This window comes from Erpetoichthys calabaricus, chromosome 13 (assembly GCF_900747795.2).
Source record: "Erpetoichthys calabaricus chromosome 13, fErpCal1.3, whole genome shotgun sequence".
NCBI lineage: Eukaryota > Metazoa > Chordata > Cladistia > Polypteriformes > Polypteridae > Erpetoichthys > Erpetoichthys calabaricus.
In genome coordinates this window covers 3877607-3893472 of record NC_041406.2, presented here as the reverse complement: position 1 = coordinate 3893472, position 15866 = coordinate 3877607, and the positions used below count along the sequence as shown (strand labels likewise).

Below are 15866 nucleotides of genomic sequence, written 5' to 3'. Positions count from 1 at the left end.
TGTTGATACCTTTGGGACTGGGGTGATACAAGATGTTTTCCAAAGCCTCATGACTCTCCCCTGTTCCAGGCTCAGGTTGAAGATGCGCTGTAGAGGACCCCCCAGCTCCGATGCACAGACCTTCAGCAGTCGTGGCGATACTCCATCTGGACCCGCTGCTTTGCTGGCACAAAGTCTCCTCAGTTCTCTGCTCACTTGCGCTGTTGTAATTATGGGTGGGGATGTCTCTCCTATGTTGGTATCAGCAGAAGGATGTGTGGCGGGTGCAATACTCCAAGGTGAGTGTGAGAGTGGGTTAGGGTGGTCAAACCTGTTAAAGAAGTTGTTCATCTGGTTTGCTCTCTTCACGTCTCTCTCGATGGTGGCACCCTGCTTCGAGCTGCAGCCAGTGATGATCCCCATCCCACACTTCCTTCATGCTGTTATTCTGCAACTTCTGCTCCAGCTTTCTCCTGTACTGCTCCTTCGCCGCCCTGAGCTGGACTCGGAGTTCCTTCTGCACGCGCTTGAGCTCATGCTGATCACCGTCTTTAAAAGCCCTTTTCTTCTGGTTCAAAAGGCCCTTGATGTCACTTGTAATCCATGGCTTGTTGTTAGCATAGCAGCGTACAGTTCTTACTGGAACTACAATGTCCATACAGAAGTTGATGTAGTCAGTAGTGCAGTCAACAACTTCCTCAATGTTCTCATTATGAGATCCCTGCAGGATATCCCAGTCTGTAGTTCCAAAACATTCTCTCAGAGCATTCTCAGTCTCCGGAGTCCACTTCCTGAATGATCGTGTGGTTACAGGTAGGACTCTCACTTTTGGTTTATAGTGAGGCTGAAGCAGAACCAGGTTATGATCTGCTTTCCCAAGCGCAGGCAGCAGGGTGGCGCTGTATGCGTCTTTAACGTTTGCATACAGTAAATCAATAGTCTTATTTCCCCGGGTGTTACAGTCCACATACTGGGAGAATGCAGGTAACGTTTTGTCCAGCGTCACATGGTTAAAGTCTCCAGCGATTAGCACAAGTGCCTCAGGGTGCTGCGTTTGTAACTTAGCAACAGCAGAATGGATGATGTCACTCGCTGACTCCTCGTCTGCCCGAGGAGGGATGTACACGATGACAATAATGACGTGTCCAAACTCTCTGGGCAAGTAGAAGGGACGTAAACTTACAGCCAACAGTTCGATATCCCTGCAGCAAGTGGAGATTTTGACTTTAACATGTCCAGAGTTACACCACCGTGTATTAACATAGAGTGCGAGTCCTCCTCCTTTGTGCTTCCCACAGGTACTTGCGTCTCTGTCCGCTCTAACTGTGCTAAACCCGGGTAGCTCTACATTAGCATCTGGGATGGTGTTATTTAGCCACGTTTCGCAAAAACACAACAAACTGCATTCTCTGTAGGTCCTGACATTTTTCACCAGCGCAGCCAGTTCGTCGATCTTATTTGAGATTGAGTTCACATTTCCCAGAATCACAGAAGGTCTTTCACATCTATCTATCTATCTATCTATCTAATAAATATACAGTGCCTTTATATCTATCTATCTGTTATATAGTGCCTTTCACATCTGTCTATCTATCTGTTATATAGTTTTTCATATCTATCAATTATATAATGCCTTTCATATCTATCTATCTATTTTATAGTGCCTTTCATATCTATCTGATCTATCAATTATATAATGCCTTTCATATCTATCTATCTATCAATTATATAATGCCTTTCATATCTATCTATCTATCTATCTATTTTATAGTGCCTTTCATATCTATCTATCTATTTTATAGTGCTTTTCATATCTATCTATCGCCATTCCTACATATTCTATGGTGCTTTTCACATTTATCTTTCTATTATGTAGTGCATTTCAATTTAATTATATAGCACCTTTCTTTTCTATCTAGTGTATTGTGTCTTTCATTCTGTCTGTTTGTTTTATAGTGCCTTTCTTAACACTCTGCCTCTCATATAAAGTACCTTTCATATTTATCTATTTTATTTATATTAATAAAAATTAATTTATTTTATTAATGAAACAGTAACTTCTGCTGCAGATCCTCGTTTCTGCTGCCTGGCATCCAAGTCTGTCCTTGGAGAGAAGGTCCTGTTCTCCTGTGACCAGAGATGGGTGACATGGAGATGTTCAGAATTCTCCGAGGCGTCACTAAAACAGACTCTGAATCAGCAGCTCACATACTTGAGGGCCCTGAGTGGAGACCATGGACCCTGTGGCCCACTGTAGATGGATGCCAGGAGGCACTTCTCCCCACAGAGAAAATGGGAGCAAACTGCCAAGTCATGGCATTGAAGCACACACCTTTGTTAAAATAAAATGTACCAATGAAGTGTTGGGACAACCTAGTGAGCCTCACGTGGACTGAATGTCTTCTGGCCACCTGTCAATGTTCTTAAGCTGTTTAGTTTCGTTCCGTCATTTTCCATCTTGCTTGATCCAGTTTTGGGGTCCCGGGGTTTATCCCAGCATCACTGGACGGGGTGCCAGTCCATCACTGTGCCTGCTCGCTCGCATACACTGGTTTTGACAGAGCGCCCATTTAGAGCGGTCAGTTTACCAAACTTGTACATCTTTAGGGCTGGCTGGAGTGGCAGTAGCAGACGAGATGAGAAGTGAGCACAGCGCGTAGGGCATGAGAGTCAAACACTGGATGTCGGATTTTTAAACAGAATTACTGTTAGGTTTTCAGGTTCTTCTCCAGTTTACCTCCTGACTAAGAAACAAGCAATACACGTCTCAATAAGTACTCACGAATTCAAAAGATTTTGCGGTGAGCACTGCCCCCTAGTGAGGATGACTGAGAATGTCCCTTCCCCTGACGGGTCACTTTCGTGTTTCTCGATTGTCACATATCGAATCATCCCGCACAGCGAGCAGCTTACCTAAGACGGCGCACACCTCGAGGCACCGGGGTTTGACCTCAAATCGATTTCCGTTGCCACCACAGCCTCTGTACCAGAAAGGGATGCACGTCTGAGAGCTTTTATGGAAATACCACTGGATTTTAAGTTGTCCTTTGCAGGGAGTTCCAGCTTCTTTTGGCAACAAACAGGGATCTGTAAAAGAATGAATACGTTAGGTTCATATTTTTGTTGTTTTTGTTTTTTGTGTTTCCTATAATTTTTGCCACTCCCTTGATTGGTTATTTTTTTGTTTGTTTATTTATTTATTTAATTATTTTTTTTCCCTTTCCTCACTATTGTTATGGTCCTTATTCTTTATGATTTGTTTCTAAAGTTTTGAACGTTGCCGAGCATACTGCAGTGTGTTTGATTAGTGGCGTATTTTGAGATTTGTGTGATGCCTTTTTGTTTTGGCTGTAGGCGATACCTTTTGTGTACCTGTTGCCAAAGACATGCCCCCAGAATGATATTGAAGTTGGCATCCCAATTCATTGTCCAAGGTTACGGATACATTCTGAAGGCTTCTCACACAGATTTTTGAGACTTAGGTTTTGGTTGACATTTTGGGTTTTGACACTTTTTGGGTTTCGTTTCACTTTCTGGCTTTGATCCCGTGACGCTTCCATCTCCTAATTATTACAAAGTCTTGCTGGCTCATGAAACTCAAATTAAAGCTTAACCTCAAGGAAAAGGTGTCAGAGCTCCAGTGAGGGTTCTGTGAGCAAAATGAGTCCAAACTCTAATAGCAGGCTTCAGGCCAGCACAGGCCCAACAACTAGTGCAAGAGGATGACATTAAAACCTCTGGCCTGAATAACAAAAACAATGGTCCCTTATTTTTAAAAGCCTTATTTACAAAAGAGTTCAAAAACTTAACAAATAAAAAAACACAAGTTCCCTCTAGGCACCTTGGGCTTCTGTCAGCGTTCTTAAGCGGTTTTGAATCCTGCTTGATCCAATTCAGTGTCCTGACAGTCTGTCCCAGCAGCAACAGACACGGTGCCAGTCTGTCAGTGTGCCCGAGTATTGAATCCATCTCCAAAGCTTATTTTAGGATTGCAATTGCCAGCATGTCCTGTGGAGGGTTGGCACCCTGCCCAGGGTTTGGTTCCTGCCTTGTGCCCTGTGTTGGCTAGGATTGGCTCCAGCAGACCCCCGTGACCCCTGATTCAGCGGGTTGGAAATTGGATGGTTGGATGGAATTGCCAGCATTGTCATCATAACCGGCAAAGTGGGCATCGCATTATACTGGTCTACAAAAAATATTTTTTGTTTGCTTCTGGGAAATTCAGAGCATCTCTTTATTAAATTTTTTACACTGATTTCATATATGAAATTGGAATTAAACTACCACATCAGGTTTTTGAAATACACATCATTGACATTTTGACACTTTTGAATATCAATATAATATGTCGACACAATATCTGGAGTTTGTCCAAAATTGTTTTGATGTGTTTATTCTGGAAACAAACCAGAAGATGATACCAGAGACACGTTAAAAGTATATTTATGTTGATTTACCTCAATATAAAAGTGAGGTCCGCTTGCCCAAAAATGTTGGCGACACTCGCTTTTGCAATTGTACTGCCCATCCGTCTCTCGTAACATGAACCAACAGTAGTCACCCATCATGCTTGGAGTGAATTCTCCCCGATATCAGTTTTCCATCACCTTTATATCTTGCTGAAGTCTATCCCCGTGCTCATCTGTGACATCGCTTAGCTTTAGTGGAATAAAGTCGAGACGAGAATGTAACAAATGCGTCTTCAGTGACATTCGGGCTCCCATAAGCTGACACGCTTTCAGCATATTCTCCACAAGCTCAGCATCATTCTCTGCTCTGTGACTGTCAAGAACATTCTGGACAACCTGCACGAATGAGGGTGCTGATTCGGTGGGCTTCAGTTTAATTTTCAACTCCTCGTCAAGCATCAGTTCACGGATTTCAGGGCCAACAAACTTATGTCTTAAATGTGGAAACGCATCGCCTTTACTGTCCAGTCACCCTAGTTGTCCAAGACCTGGAACATCATAACTAAAAAAATGGGACATGCTACTGGACGAAAAACGGTTTTCAGATTTGGAGTCAGCAGGTGAAAATTGTTAAAGTACAGATGAAAAAATCCCAGTAGCAAAATACCAGTGGAATCAGATCAACCACCAGATGCGTCTTATGGCTCAACAAAATATCTACATGCAGCAGGAAATTATGTTGTCTCTTTTGTTTGATGTTTTATTTTATTTAAACACTAAATTGCAGAATGACATACGCACAGTTAGGATACTTCCACACTACTACGTATTCATTTGAAAGCAGCGTTTTTAAACAACGATCTCGGTCCACACTAACGTTTTCACATTGCTTATGAAAGTATCTCAATCCATAGTGAAACAGCTGAAAAATCATGTGATGCAGCGATTCGCCAACACTGGGCATGGGCACACTGACAGAAATGGTAAGAGAACGTGTCCTTCTTGAAGCGATGGTTACGCCGCTGGCCACAGCATTTATCACAGAACTGTCATCTGTTTGTGTGTGTATGCAGCATTCAAAATGTACAAAACACAATTTAGATGCCTACAAGTAAACCGCACGACAAACGCAATAGAAAGCAACTCCCCTGTGGCCGCCATGTTGGAATGTGGTTTTCTTCAATGAAGGGGAGGACCCATTAGGCCATGTGATGTTGTAATGAGCAGGATCCAATCAGGAAAGAGCCATGTGATAAGGACAAAGCAATCAGAGTGCGATTAGAGTCTGCGTTTTCTAAACTCTTCATTTTCACCCGTCCACACTGAAATGCTGAGCCACATTGCCTTTGGACATCTTTGAAACAGGACAGGGCCATTTCCATTGTATTCCCCTGCTCAAAGTCCTAAAAAAAAAAAGGCTTTCCGTCTGCCGCGCCGTATTTGTCACACATTCCAAGTGCCGTTCTGTGTTCTCGGCAATCACATACAGATATATGAGCTACATTATTCCATCCATCCATTATCCAACCCGCTATATCCTAACTACAGGGTCACAGGGGTCTGCTGGAGCCAATCCCAGCCAACACAGGGCTCAAGGCAGGAACAAACCCCGGGCAGGGTGCCAGCCCACCGCAGGGCACACACACACACTCTAGGGACAATTTAGGATTGCCAATGCACCTAACCTGCATGTCTTTGCACTGTGGGAGGACATGGGGAGAACATGCAAACCACGTAGGGAGGACCCAGGAAGTGAACCTGGATCTCCATACTGCGAGGCAGCAGCGCTACCCACTGCGCCACCGTGCCACCCTGAGCTACATTATTTGTATGAAAATGTGCTACAGTTAGGTCCATAAATATTTGGACAGAGACCACTTTTTTCTAATTTTGGTCCTGTACATTACCACAATGAATTGGAAATGAAACAACTCAGATGCCGTTGAAGTGCAGACTTTCAGCTTTAATTCAGTGGGGTGAACAAAACGATTGCATAAAAATGGGAGGCAACTAAAGCATTTTTTGAACACAATCCCTTCAGTTCAGGGGCTCAAAAGTAATTGGACAATTGACTCCAGGGCTATTTCATGGGCAGGTGTGGACAAGTCCGTCGTTATGTCCTTATCAATGAAGCAGATAAAAGGCCTGGAGTTGATTTGAGGTGTGGTGCTTGCATGTGGAAGATTTTGCTGTGAACAGACAACATGCGGTGAAAGGAGCTCTCCATGCAGGTGTAAGAAGCCATCCTTAAGCTGCGAAAACAGAAAAAACCCATCGGAGAAATTGCTCCAATATTACGAGTGGCAAAATCTACAGTTTGGTACATCCTGAGAAAGAAAGCAAGCACTGGTGAACTCAGCAACGCAAAAAGACCTGGACGTCCACGGAAGACAACAGTGGTGGATGATCGCAGAATCATTTCCATGGTGAAGAGAAACCCCTTCACAACAGCCAACCAAGTGAACAACACTCTCCAGGGGGTAGGCGGGCGTATCGATATCCAAGTCTAACATAAAGAGAAGACTGCATGAAAGTAAATGCAGAGGGTGCACTGCAAGGTGCAAGCCACTCATAAGCCTCAAGAATAGAAAGGCTAGATTGGACTTTGCTAAAGAACATCTAAAAAAACCAGCACAGTTCTGGAAAAACATTCTTTGGATAGATGAAACCAAGATCAACCTCTACCAGAATGATGGCAAGAAAAAAGTATGGAGAAGGCGTGGAACAGCTCATTATCCAAAGCATAGCACATCATCTGTAAAACACGGTGGAGGGAGGTATTGTGATGGCTTGGGCGTGCATGGCTGCCAGTGGCACTGGGACACTCGTGTTTATTGATGATGTGACACAGGACAGAAGCAGCCGAATGAATTCTGAGGTGTTCAGAGACATACTGTCTGCTCAAATCCAGCAGTCAAAGTGATTCATGATACAGATGGACAATGACCCAAAACATACAGTCAACGCAACCCAGGAGTTTATTAAAGCAAAGAAGTGGAAAATTCTTGAATGGCCAAGTCAGTCACCTGATCTTCACCCAACTGAGCAGGCATTTCACTTGTTGAAGACTAAACTTCAGACAGAAAGGCCCACAAACAAACAGCAACTGAAAGTAAAGGCCTGGCAGAGCATTCAAAAGGAGGAAACCCAACATCTGGTGATGTCCAGGAGTTCAAGACTTCAGGCTGTCATTGCCAGCAAAGGGTTTTCAACCAAGTATTAGAAATGAACATTTGATTTCCAGTTATTTCATTTGTCCAATTACTTTTGAGCCCCTGAAATGAAGGGATTGTGTTCAAAAAATGCTTTAGTTGCCTCACATTTTTATGCAATCGTTTTGTTCACCCCACTGAATTAAAGCTGAAAGTCTGCACTTCAACTGCATCGGAGTTGTTTCATTTACAATTCATTGTGGTGATGTACAGAAACAAAATGAGAAAAAAATGGTCTCTGTCCAAATATTTATGGACCTAACTGTATGTAAATAAATGTTGTTAATTTACACCTTTCACGAGAATTGTGTTATTTGGTTAAAATGTAATCACTTACAAATTTACAGCTTAACAGAGATATAGTCCTTCTCCTCCCTTCACCCTAACCTCACAGTTGTTGGGCTGTCTCCCCCTTTTCCAACCCTAATCCTAATGTTTCTTACCCTTTCCTTATGTTAAAATCCTTTTTAACTACTGTATGTACTCACATATAAGTCGGGTCTTGAACTTCAAAAAATCGATCATAAAATCAGACCCCGACTTGTTCAAGTCAAGTCAAGTTGGGAAGCCTGCACTGGTACAGAACGTTGCTGCACCCACCACACGATGAAACAACTTCCGCAGCCTGGTGTTACGTGGGCAACCCCTTGGCCTGGTCCCCAACAATGAGGATCCTATGAGCTGATCACCCTCAGGTAATGATGCCACATGACTGTAGTGCCGTAGCTGACGCTCCCTCACAATGCAGGTCATGTGCCTCATTCAGGACTCCATGAGCAACACAAAGTCAAACCAGCAGCGCCCAAGGACCCTCTGAAGAGACCCACATGAAGGAGTCCAGTCTTCGTCTCATATCACTGGATGGCATCCACGTCTCACCAACAGGGAACGCCAGGACTCGAAACCCTTGGACCTTTGTCCTTTTGATGATATCAGGAGCGCCACACACCCCTTTTAGTGACCTCATGACCTCCCATGCTGTCCCAATCCATCTACTGACTTCATAGGAATCATCACCAGAGACGTGAATGTCACTGCCAAGGTAAGTAAACCTCTCAACTTTTTACTGACTTATACGCCCGTTCAAAAATGCAACACTTATTTATTTTTTCTTTTTTACGTCTTCTTGCCTCCTCCAATCTCACGCCAGTTTCTCAGACACGTTGAGTTTTATTGCAGCAGCGCACTTACCAATTTCTTTCGCCACTTCAACGACTTTTAATTTAAAACCAGCTTCATATTGTCTTCTGATCGAATGCTCCATCATAGATAAGGGATGCTCTTACGATAACGGTGTACGAGGGTGTGAGATACCAAAAAACACAAATCGGGGCAAACGTCACTTCAGAATAGTGCGGGTATCACCATCTGGTCATGTAGGCACAATACAGAGAGACAGAGAGAGGGGTTAGGGGCACACGCTGATACAGCGCATTGGCGCACCCACATAGAAGAAAAGGCCGTGTGCCCGGTGGTGACTTCCTCAGGTGGGCGGGCGTTAGCATATCGTAATCTCTTGCACCAATAGCGCGAGTTTTCCACATTTGACTTATACGAGCGACATTATAAAATACCGGAAATTATACCGTATATACTGATTTCTCTTCGAGTATATACAGTAACCCTAATCTTAAAATCTTATTTAGGGCCCTGAGGTAACCCTAACAAAACCTTCCTTTTTTATGGTAATTTTAAGGCAACTTTTTTTTTTAAATCTTTAAAATATTTATTAGGCTTCTTTTATTAAAATCAGCTTTTTAGATTCCTTTTAGACTCGTAGTTAAAAAGCAGTTTGTTCTGTTTTTAAGGTCTGCAATTTTAAACTATTTTAGAGGCAGGTCTTTTAAACTGTATGTACTGTAAATGTACTGTATATTTATGGTGTTTGAGAGTTTGTTATTCATGGATTTTTAAAGAGCACTTTCAGATTTTGAGTGATGGAGGAGTTTATTTTGACAGTTAGTGTGCCCCAGCCATGCTGTCCCAGAGAGGGCGTAATTCTTCAGAACCCTCATTTATAGTTCAGCTCTGAAGTTGCAAAGATTTTATTAAGTGGCCCTGTCAAGATGGACTCTGGTGATTGTCTACTACTGATGCTTCTGGATTTAACAGCTGCCTGTGACACGATAGACCACGAGACCCTGGCTGGAGCAGTGGGTGGGCATCACAGGTTCAGCTCTCCAATGGTTTAGGTTGTATCTCTCAGATAGAAGTTTTTGGGTCAGCGTTGATGATTTTACTTCCTCCCCTGGGGGGGTACCACAAGGCTCCATCCTGGGACCTCTTCTGTTCTCCTTGTACCTGTTCTTTTTGAAATGAGCCAGGCTGCCATTGCTGGCCTACAGCTGGTGCAAAATGCCGCTGCTCCATTTTTAACTGGCACAAGAAAGCGTGAGCATGCTACCCCGATTGTGGCTTCCCTTCACTGGCTTCCAGTTCATTTTTGAATCCATTTTAAGATCCTTGTATTTGTTTTTAAATCCTTTAATGGTTGGGCCTCATTTTATCTGTCCAAACTGCTGCACCCTTATGACCCGTCTCGCCCTCTCAGGTCAGCAGACCAGATGCTTTTACGTGTTTCCGAGACACGATGCCAACTCCGAGGTGATCGGGCTTCTTCAGTTGCATGTTAGGCAGAAACTTCACCTGCTGTCTTTAAATTGAATTTAAAAAATGCACTTTGACTCCCTGGCCTTTAACCGAGTGTGAGATGTTGACTGTCTGGGTACTCTTTATTATGAATCTCTTCAGCTCGGATGTGTTTCTGTTTCTTTTACCCTTTGGTGATTGTGTGTCTGATATGTGGGGTTTTTACTGTACAGCAATTTGGTCAGCCTTGATGTTGTTTTTAAAGTGCTTTAGAAATATAGATAGATATGAAAGGCACTATATAATAGATAGATAGATAGAGATAGTACCTTACCTATCTATCTATCTATCTATCTATCATATAGTGCCTTTCATTATCTATCTATCTATCTATCTATTATATTGTGCCTTATCTATCTATCTATCTATCTATCTGATAGATAGATAGATAGATAGATAGATAGATAGATAGATAGATAGATAGATAGATAGATAGATAGATAGATAGATAGATAGATAGATAGATATGAAAGGCACTATATAATAGATAGATAGGAAAGGTACTGTCTAATGGATGGATGGATGGATAGATAGATAGATAGATAGATAGATAGATAGATAGATAGATAGATAGATAGATAGATAGATAGATAGATAGATAGATAGATAGATAGATAGATAGATAGATAGATAATGAAAGGCACTATATGATAGATAGATAGATAGATAGGAAAGGTACTATCTCTATCTATCTATCTATTATATAGTGCCTTTCATTATCTATCTATCTATCTATCTAATAGATAGATAGATAGATAGATAGGAAAGGTACTGTCTAATAGATAGATAGATAGATAGATATGAAAGGCACTATATAATAGATAGATAGGAAAGGTACTATCTATCTATCTATCTATCTATTAGATAGATAGATAGATAGATAGATAGATAGATAGATAGATAGATAGATAGATAGATAGATAGATAGATATGAAAGGCACTATATAATAGATAGATAGGAAAGGTACTGTCTAATGGATGGATGGATAGATAGATAGATAGATAGATAGATAGATAGATAGATAGATAGATAGATAGATAGATATGAAAGGCACTATATAATAGATAGATAGGAAAGGTACTGTCTAATGGATGGATGGATAGATAGATAGATAGATAGATAGATAGATAGATAGATAGATAGATAGATAGATAGATAGATAGATAGATAGATAGATAGTACCTTTCCTATCTATCTATCTATCTATCTATCTAATGGATAGATAGATAGGAAAGGCACTATATAATAGATAGATAATGAAAGGCACTCTATGATAAATAGATAGATAGATAGGAAAGGTACTATATAATAGATAGATAGGAAAGGCAGTATCTAATGGATAGATAGATGTGGAAGGCACTATATGATAAATAGATAGATAGATAGGAAAGGCACTATATGATAGATATATAGATAGGAAAGGCACTATATAATAGATAGATAGATATATAGTGCCTTTCATATAGATAGATAGATAGAGATTCGGCCCAAGGGCTGGTTCACTCCTGGCTGATGCAGGTTAAATCTAATATAGTAGGGATTGTATAATCAGGGTCCCACCTAAAATGACTGCCTTTAAGATATTGATTATGGCCTGTTTCTAGTCCCTGATGTTAAAGACTATTACACCAGCCCTGAGGTTAAAATTGTAAATATGGCCCTGATGTTAAGATTTGAACCCGGGGCCAGTAGTAACTAAATATAGAGGTGGAGTTTAGGTCTGTTAGACAAACTGCCCCTACCCGTATTCTAATCTTAAGGCCCATAAAATAAAGTCCCTGATGTTAACATTTTGATGGAAGGCCCTGATGTTAACTAGTGTTTTTTATCTATTTTATTTATTTATACCTAACCCCCAAACCCCATTCCTAAACATAAAATCAGTAACCCAGCCCTGATCTTAAATAACCCTAATGTTAATTTACCCTAGAACCCTAAATGAACCCTATTTTTTGAAAAAAATCTTGTATATGGTGCCTTACAGTAAATAAAATAAAATGGATGTGTTGATACTGGATTGTCCCAATTTAGGAGAGTGGAAGAGCAATTAATTAATTTATTTAATGCTTTTATAGATCTGAATAGTTTTGAAGCTTTTTTAAGTGAACAGATCTTTTAAGAACAGCATTTTTAGAAATTACTAGCTGAAATACCCAGCATTGCCTGGGAGGAAAATAAAGCGTTTTTTTTTTTTTGTTTTAATTCTTTGAGAAAAATGTAATTAAAAAAAAACACAACTTTAAAAATAAAAATAAATTAACAATGAAGACTTACTAATGTGCTTGTCTTGCGGACTTGTATGTATGTTATTATCCAGCTGACACTCTTTACTGGCCAACTTGATTTAATTTCAAAAGGACTAGGCGTGTGTGGCGGCACTTAAACATAAAGAATGTTGGCAGTCACCTCTAGTTCGCCCTCTGGTGGTCATTCCGAGTGTCAACTGGATGATAACATGCATACAGGACCGCAAGATAACTCAGCCACAAATGCACAAGGAGTTTGATTTCACCCCACAGCATTTTTAGTCAACCAATGAAAAACGTGTGCCAAGTTTCATGAAAATCGCTCCAGCCGTTCGGAGGTGATGCTGGAACATACGTACAGTACACACACGCACACACACTGACTTTTATATATATAGACAGATTACAGCATTTTATTCTCCAGAGGAGGAACTTTTTAGAGTTTTATTCATCTATTTATTTCTTTCATAGATTTTAGGGTTTAAAGTATATTTATACAACTGCCTATGACACTGAGGTCTAAGATACATTTTTATAATGAAACTAAGTGTGCCAGAGCATGTCTTTATGGCATCGTCCCCTACCCTACCCCTAACCCTAATACAGTCGGCTCACAACTGATTAAAAAGCTGCTTGTGGTGACATCCCTTGTTCCCCTCTTTCCCTGTGTGCAGACCCCTTATCCAGATGACTTGTACCCCACCCCTCATCCCGTCACGTCACACCACGTTAAACACACCGTTCAGAGAAGTTGGCTCTTACTTATCGTGGCCGCTTTGCCCTTCTGATCTTCCCTTTCAGTCGTCTGCTCGACGTTCGGTTGCTCTGCTGCCGGCTGCTCCTTTGATTCTTGTGCTTGGTCATTCAGTACACCTGGAGGGTCCATCTTTGGTAACTGGACATGCTGATCTTCAGAAGACGACATTCTGTGGGCAGTGAAAGGAACACAACTCAGAATTTACAACATGGTGGTTCTTAACTTACGACAATTCTGCAGATGCAAAGGAGCACATCAAGCCCGAAGTGTTTCTTGTCATCTGAATTTCAATTCATGTTTATTTGTCGATTTCCCTTTTTAACTCGGGAACAAAGCAAACTAGCAGCGAGTCCAGTACAGTGCCGACTTTGTCACCATTTTTGTAAGTAAATGAGCGCTGCCACCCGTTAGCAGCTCAGTCAGCAGTGTGCTCAAAACCACTGCTTGGAATTCCCAGCATCCTATTGTCACATGTGTGTACTCTGGTGATGGCAGTTACCCGCTGAGCCAGGGGGTGGCACTGTGTGTTTGTGCCTTCTCTCTTCCTCCCCCTGCAGAATGGAAGATTGACGGCTGTTCCACCTTTTCATTTGTCCACCCTTCTGGACCCGCCTCTTCCTGTCTAAACCCCACATGACCAGCAGTTTGGCCATCTTTGAGTCAGTTCAACATCAAACTCTCGTCTGAAAAGACGTCAACCATATCTTCGTTAAAAGATCCTTTCCCTTTTTGATTCATTTTCATTGTGTGGGGGTCACGGATGTGCCTTAACCTTTTTTCCATGTCTGCTTCTTGTTTTACACTTGATGAACACCTCAGCCATGGCATCTCAGGGAGTAGACCTGCTTGACACTCTGAGTGATCCCTCAGCAGAATCGGCACACGTCTCACAATTACCACATAGTGGTGGGTTTTTGTGCCATCATTATGGCTTTTCCAACTCCATGATGTTTGGTGTCATCATTAACAACTGTAGGAGCATTTACACTTAAGTTCCACAAAATAATAATAAAAAATGTTATTTATATAGCACCTTTCCCATGCACAATGTATAATGTACATGGCCATTATAGTGCTGCAATGATGAAAGGAAATGAACCTCCTAAATGTGGCGCCAATAAGTCAACATAGCAGACTTGTGATAGCAGCGGTGTGCAGCAGAGAAATCGGCCTTTAAAATGCCTACTTGCTCAATTGTGACACGTCAAATAGTCACCGAGCACGTGCAGTAGAGTGAATGCGTCTCCTGTGCCTTTTACGATTTTTTTTTTTACAAGTTGTAACACGAAGGATCTTGAAGAGTGACGTGTTTCTGTGATGTAGCAGACTCGTGACCCTGGCCTTTAAAATCCCTCTTTGCTCGATCACAGCATGAGCCATCGAGTACCTGCAGTAGTGTGAAGTTGAAGTAGGAAGGATCTTGAAGAACAACGTGTTTCTGTGAAATTCTTCATGAATTTGGCCAAATCCTTTTAGCGAGACTTTTCAGATGATGCAGCAGGACTAAGGAGAGGATCATTCAAGCCACACATCGATATTGTGAATGGTACTGACATTTCAAATCAGGCAGACAATCCCAAAGCAGGACGACAATCACATTGACAAAGTGCGCGCTTTGATTTGTGATAATCGTCGCCTAGCTGTCTGTAAAGTTGCTGAAGACGCTGGCATCAGTAGAAGTTTGTGTCACACAACTTTGATTGGAAAAACCTGCAGACTCATCGTGTAGCTGCATAATTTTTCTTGACTGAGGAGCAAAAGGCGAAGCGTGTGACAGTCAGTTAGGAGCTGTTAGGTCGTGTAAGCACTGATGAAAACGTGTCATTACTGGGAACGAAACGTGGGCGTACGGCCCATATGGACTTTTTTTATGGTCCACCAAGTTGAAATCCACCCTGAAAGGTCGTTGATTTGAAGCGATAGAAAATTCCTCACGGGATCGACATGACATTCCATAAAACGAGTTCCAAGGTGCATTCCACAAGCAGGAAAACCAGTGGGAGCGGCGCATAAATAGAGGAGACATATCAGGAAACCAGATAAGGGTCAAGTGAACAACAAAGTGTACTGAAAGATGACTACAAAGTCAGCAGATGTCCTGTCAAACACCCAGAATGGACAGAAATGTCAAGGGTGGTGGCTCAACTCTAAAGGTATACGAAGAACCAGAATGTAATATGAGAGACTTTTATTATTTAGAAGTGATTTGGGCGTAAACCAACGAACCAATCAGAGGAAAATGTATGCATTGATTGATGCTGTACAGTGGGGGAAATAAGGATTTGACCCCCTGCCGAATTTGTAAGTTTGCTCGCTTACAAAGAAACGAACAGTCTCTAATGTTTATGGTAGTTTCATTTTAATGGACAGAGACAGAATATCAACCAAAAATCACAGAAAAAAACACGTGACAGAAAAGTTATACATTGATTTGCATGTCATTGAGTGAAATAAGGATTTGATCTCCTAAAACCCAGCCAGAATTCTGGCTCACACAGATTACAATCAATCAATCAATCAATCAATCAATTCCAGATTCTTCTGATCTCAACTCGTGACTGGCTGTGTGAACTTCACACAGCCAGATCTACCAACCTGTCCTCAGTTCTCATA

The 15866-nt window shown here is 41.6% G+C and overlaps 1 protein-coding gene across 1 annotated transcript in view; it reads right to left on the bottom strand.

The window, feature by feature from the left end:
- The window catches only part of LOC114663936 (collagen alpha-6(VI) chain-like), a 208342-nt gene that overhangs the window by 2667 nt on the left and 189809 nt on the right, over positions 1-15866 (bottom strand). Inside the window, exons 39-40 of the mRNA XM_051936116.1 lie at positions 13259-13422; positions 2893-3066 (exon numbers count right to left, since the gene is read on the bottom strand). Coding sequence (XP_051792076.1) covers positions 2893-3066; positions 13259-13422 — 338 coding nt within the window. The remainder of the gene's footprint in view (positions 1-2892; positions 3067-13258; positions 13423-15866) is intronic.